The sequence below is a fragment of the Bidens hawaiensis genome, unplaced genomic scaffold (genome assembly GCF_021521415.1).
Source record: "Bidens hawaiensis isolate Kalapana, Puna unplaced genomic scaffold, B.hawaiensis_p1.1 tig00062069_1, whole genome shotgun sequence".
NCBI lineage: Eukaryota > Viridiplantae > Streptophyta > Magnoliopsida > Asterales > Asteraceae > Bidens > Bidens hawaiensis.
This window is the reverse complement of record NW_027501128.1, coordinates 44,671-50,244: the sequence shown is the minus strand read 5'-3', so window position 1 is coordinate 50,244 and position 5,574 is coordinate 44,671. Positions and strand designations below refer to the sequence as shown.

At 38.0% G+C, this 5,574-nt stretch overlaps 1 protein-coding gene across 2 annotated transcripts; it reads left to right on the top strand.

Annotated features, from left to right (window-relative positions):
• Nucleotides 1-1,928: 1,928 nt before the first annotated feature.
• On the top strand, nt 1,929-5,574 carry LOC143603518 (LRR repeats and ubiquitin-like domain-containing protein At2g30105). 2 transcript variants are annotated; one of them, XM_077080299.1, is made up of 10 exons: nt 1,929-2,116; nt 2,183-2,289; nt 2,812-2,967; nt 3,436-3,546; nt 3,623-3,723; nt 3,802-3,939; nt 4,049-4,097; nt 4,464-4,529; nt 4,761-4,880; nt 5,428-5,574. In XM_077080299.1, the coding sequence occupies exons 1-10, from the start codon at nt 1,954-1,956 to the stop codon at nt 5,542-5,544; spliced, it is 1,128 nt and encodes a 375-aa protein (XP_076936414.1). In that variant the 5' UTR covers nt 1,929-1,953; the 3' UTR covers nt 5,545-5,574. The 2 variants fall into 2 exon arrangements, with proteins under 2 accessions (XP_076936414.1, XP_076936415.1); XM_077080300.1 differs by lacking the exon at nt 2,183-2,289.

The following is a 5,574-nucleotide window of genomic DNA, read 5'->3' as shown; positions in this document are numbered from 1 at the left end:
GAGGATCGTCCATTGCTCTTCAGTATATTTTCTTTGCTAACTGAAATGCTGGCTGAATTTGTGCTGGAAGTCTGCCCAATCGTAGATGTGGTGGACGGGTAGACGATCAAACCACGCTCTGGCTGCCCCGACGAGTGTCATTTGGAACATGTAACACCATGTGGGTTCCGTCCAATTACTGACGGTTGCCCCCGCTATAAATCTGTTCATATGATCGTCCGGGTCAGATATGCCATCATAAGTGCCTATGTTGGACATCTGTTTGGCACTCTTTGGAGCGATCGCTTCCGCAATGTCCCTTGCAAATTTGGACGTTCCCGCATTCGCAACAGTTGGTCTGAAAGTTTTGGAGAAGTCACGTGGGTTACCCCCCGTGTTCTTTGGTTCGAAAGTTTCTTCGAAATTTCTTCTCGAGTGGAAGTCTGTTTCTTTACGCTTCCCTTTCGCCTTATGACGTGGGTTTGCGTCACTGTCAGATTCTTCCCAATCTTCATCCACATACTCGCAATCATTGCTCATGTTGAGCTGTTGTCGAGTGCTTCCGAATTGGTCATTGGCCTGTTGGAGTGAACGTAAACGTTCTTCCAACTCGGCTTGGAATTCTTTCTGACGTGCTTCCGCCCAAGCTTTAACTTGTTCTGGTGTTTGTCGGGGAAGTCTCGTCTGTTGTTTCTCCAACTGGGTATCAATGAATCCCAGGAGAGGATTGTTTACTGCACTTGCCCCGGCTTGGGTAACCGGGGTAGTGTTCGTAACAATCGTGTATTCACCGGTGTTCCCCCCAGTATCTGGGGTTGTGGTTACCAGAGTTTCTTGGTTACCCGGTGGCTTTGGCATCAGAGTAACCTTAACCATCTTTCCAGAAGTTTGAAAAAACTGAGAAAAAGAAGAGTTCTAGCTTAATGGACGGATGACGCCAATGAAGAAACACTAAGTGACCCCGACAGATTAAGGGTAATCTTAGGGTTACGTAGATGTTTCCCACGAGGGTTAGGTCCGGCAAAGATGGTTATTCTTTTCAACCTGCAAAACAGACACCGTAAGCTCGTCACTAAGAAGGGGGGTTCCTCCTTGTGACCACCCTTCGGCGTGAGAATCAGACTAGGTTGCTCTGAATATAAGTGTATATAGAGAGAAATAGCTAGAGAGAAGATGATGATACCGTTCCAGGGTGTTGGAGTATTTATAGCCGAATGTAGGTTTCCAAGCAGGTACGACCAGCTGTATATAATATTCCTTTTCCACCAACTATGGGCTACGTTCGTGCCACGATGGGAGTTGGTGGGTAGGCAGCGGCTCATAGTGACATTTTGTACTGGAGCGTGCTCCTCCTCGTACTATTGTCAGTGAGCTGTCACCCTGTGATTGGTTCATGGGTTGCTTTTGTCAGATCTTGTCTATTTGTCCATACCTTGGTAGGTATAGTACAAAAGATCTTCTAGAAGCGTACGGACTGGCTCTTTTGGGCGGGAATATTCCCGCCCTGCTCATTCTTTCTTCAGGTGACATTGCTGAAGTATAAGAGTTAGTGCCTTATGCGTGTAGCCTTACTGTTAGTGCGGGTAGCCTTCCTTCTTGGCTTGTACCCACAGCTGCGGGGACAGGCAGGGTACTGTACCAAGGGAGGCTTTCCTGCGGGGACAGCTGGCTTACTGCGTGTAAGGTCTTCATCTCTCTGAGCATGGTGGGTCCTGCGGATCCAGTTGGTCTTTGCGCAGACGTACCTCTTCAAGGTGAGTCTTGCGGGTCCAACTAGGCTTTGCGGGGACCTACCTCTTCAAAAATAATTATAATTATATAAAAAAATAATTGATAAATAGTAAACGAGTCGAGCTAATCAAACTTGAGCTTCAAAATTCATTTCCTAACCGAACTCAAGCTTTGAAAATAGAGAGTTGAGTTCAAATATTAGCGATGTACCTCCTCCATCAGATTTAGTTTAGTTGTTGAGATATGGAGACTTCCGAAAAGAAGACGACGACAGAGATAAGCGTGAAATACAATGGGCGTTCCATCCCCTTTAACCTTTCACTTGACTCCACCGTCAAACACCTCAAATCTCTCCTTCAACCACTCACCAATCTTCTTCCACGCGGCCAGAAACTCATTGCTAAAGGTACTACTAGTACTAGTAGTAACCCTAATCTACTCTATAATAATAATAATAATAATAATGTTACAGGTAAAATTCTGGATGATGAAACGCAATTTAGGTCATTATTAGGAACACAGAAAGGAGGAGGAGTATATAAAATACAACTCATAGGTTCCCAAGGCCTTCATCAAGGGGTACGTACGTACCTACCTTATTATTATTATTATTAATTTATATAAGGTTTGTTCGGATCAAATACAAATGAAATTAACGTGCTAAACGTGAGAATCAAGTAGAGTAATTATATATACAGATAGACTAATTATGTAATCACATCATAGAGTAATTACATAATCACTCTACTTGTATATTTATATAATTACTCTACTTGATTATCACGTTTAGTACGCTAATTTCAATTGTATGTTAACCTTCCCCTATATATATATATATAATTGAAATTAGCGTACTAAACGTGATAATCAAGTAGAGTAATTATATAAATATACAAGTAGAGTGATTATGTAATTACTCTATGATGTGATTACATAATTAGTCTACTTGTGTATATAATTACTCTACTTGATTCTCACGTTTAGCACGTTAATTTCATTTGTACGTTAACCTTCTCCTAACTATATATATATTTCATCTTTCCGTTTCTTTTTTATTTTATTTATTTATTTATTGATGAATCATCGTTTGTTTGTTTGCAGAGCGGCCCAATCAAGAAGGAATCATCTCCCGATATAAGGAGGAAGAGCGATACGATAACTACACGGGAGAATAATAAACAAGTGACCGTTGTCAAGGGTCAATTCGAAAGATGGAAGATCACCGGCGTCATTTCCTTGTCTAGTAGTCACATCTCGGTATCGAAATTCATAACAATTAGTTTTGTACCTGCCTTGCATTAATGTGCGTTTCGTTTGGTTGCTATAAGTTAGGTTGTTACTTATGATACAAAAAAAAACATATGTAAAACGAGGTTTGTTGAGTGGGTAAAACTCGGGCGATGCGGCGGTGAGTCAACGCGAATTTGACTATGTTCGGTTGCACTCGCTGCTTCAGTAGCAGAACGAAAACAACAAAAAGTTTACATATGAAAAGCAAAAAGAAAAACCTAAAATAATCTTAAATACAAAAAGAAAGAAGCCATTAAAGAAATCTAACAATCTTTCTGTGGCGCCGAGCTTCGATTTTTATCTATATATAATATATAATGACTATAAATACAGAGATGTTATAGATGTGACCGATCATAAAGCTTTCACATTCATTATATTAGATTTTTATTCATAAATAATTAATATGATATGATCTGGTTTTGAACTGAGAAGGTGATTCCCAAAGAAGTGTGGAATTGTGGATCTTTCGTAAGATTCCTTGATCTCAATTCCAATTCAATAGAAGACGTACCAGAGGCTATTGGTGGTTTAATTTCTTTACAGGTAAGAAAGAGATTAGCGCCATTGAGAAAGATTCTTATTAGAAATTGTACTAGTAATATGTTGATTTCGGTGCCAGAAACTTTTCTTGAATTCGAACCGCATAGACGATGAGTCTGTTAGCTGGAAGGGACTGTCATTGCTGAAATCTCTCACTTTACTGAATTTGAACCAGAATCTGTAAGTATTGTGCTAAAATGAATGTGATGCTTTTGTGTATGACAAGCTAATCTGGGACATTGTAATACGTATATGCAGTTTGACAAGTTTACCCTCTGATTTGGGCTGCTTAACTACGCTAAAGGAGCTTCATGTTGCGCACAATATGTTGACAACCCTTCCTGATGAAGTAGGGTTACTAGTTCATCTTGAGGTTTTAGAAGCCAATGACAACAGGTGAGGTGATCTTCACTGTTTTTGTTAGATCAAAATCTCGCCAAAATCATTTTTTTTATTTTTATATATATTTTAACATCTAGTGATAAATTGATAATCTTGTGTAAAGGCTTACGACCATCACCTCGTGCATAGGGAGCTGCTCTGCCCTTGTTGAGGTATGATTTCCGTCTCACATTCATAATCATTTCTAGAGATGACCAAGTGCGGTTGTGTTGTATCTTGAAAAAAAATCAAACAAATTAGCCAAAAGAGAATGTATCGAAATTTGCACAACGTATGTCTATTCTTAGCGTTTACTTCTAAACTGTTTAACTCAAAGATTAAATTTTTGTTACTGTACTGATATTGTATTTTTAATCATGACTATTGTATTTTTAATCATGACTATTGTATTAATTAATTATTTAAAAAGAAACTAGAAAATTGTATGACTCCCCCATTTTGCCACATCTACTGACTAGTAACTAGCAATAACCGTCTTTTCTTGATACGTGGATTGAATCTTTTATGGTTTTATTCAGGTTGATTTTTCAGAGAATCTTCTCATAGAGCTACCAGAAACTCTCAGCAATTTGACAAATCTTAAGGTGTGTATCTTTTGATTGAAAAAAAATCGTATTTATATTTAATGTCAGAATGTGATTAATTATTTAAATAATTATCTTATGTTGTTTTTAGACAATGATCTATAAAAAAAACTACAAATTTGATATTTTTCTTTTAGCCATGTTTTTAATTTTAACCACTAGAGATGAAACTAAGCCCAAATCAACTCGTGCATATGAATATTACCACCTTACATGACTTATTACTTGCAGGCTTTGCATCTACACAACAACGGGCTGAAATCACTTCCGTCACTATTGTTAAAATGCTGCACGCAGCTATCGACCCTTGATCTTCATGGCACCCAAATAACAATGGACATGCTTAGAGAGGTATATCGTCGCTGTTAACGGCATCGCTGATATATCACCGATGTATCGGTGATCGGTCTCTTTGTAAAATATCGGTGCAAAATATCGGTAATAATATTGGTCCTAATATTTTCAGCAATGCTGACTTATATATCACCGATATTGAAGTTTTTAAGTCTTAATTCTCAATAATTAGTGCATAATGTTGGTATTTTAAGTCTTAATAAGTTCCTACTTGCTACAATTGTTAGTTTTTTGCAAGTTGCAAAAGGTTAATTTGTTAATGGTAGGATAGTATACTGAATTGATAGTGTTAAATTGCCATATATATTAATTCTGCATCATATTAAAATTACTAATATCCCACCGATATCTCATTGCGATAACTAATATCTCCAATGTCGGTTCTTGACCAATATCCGATATTTTTCCAAGCTAATCTTTTGCAATGGTTAGTACAAATTTGATATTTTTAAAAAGAAACACAACATAATTATGTGTATGAAGATGGAAATAACATGATTATGTTTTTTTGAAGATGAAACATAACTTATGACAATAATTTCAGTTTGAAGGTTGGGAAAGCTTTGATGAGCGGCGTGTACTTAAGCATTCCAAACAGCTGGCGTTTCGGGTCAGAGGAGCCACGGATTCTTATTTTGATGAAGGTGCTGATAAAAGCTAACATGGATGGCTCCAGCAACAGAAGCAGGTT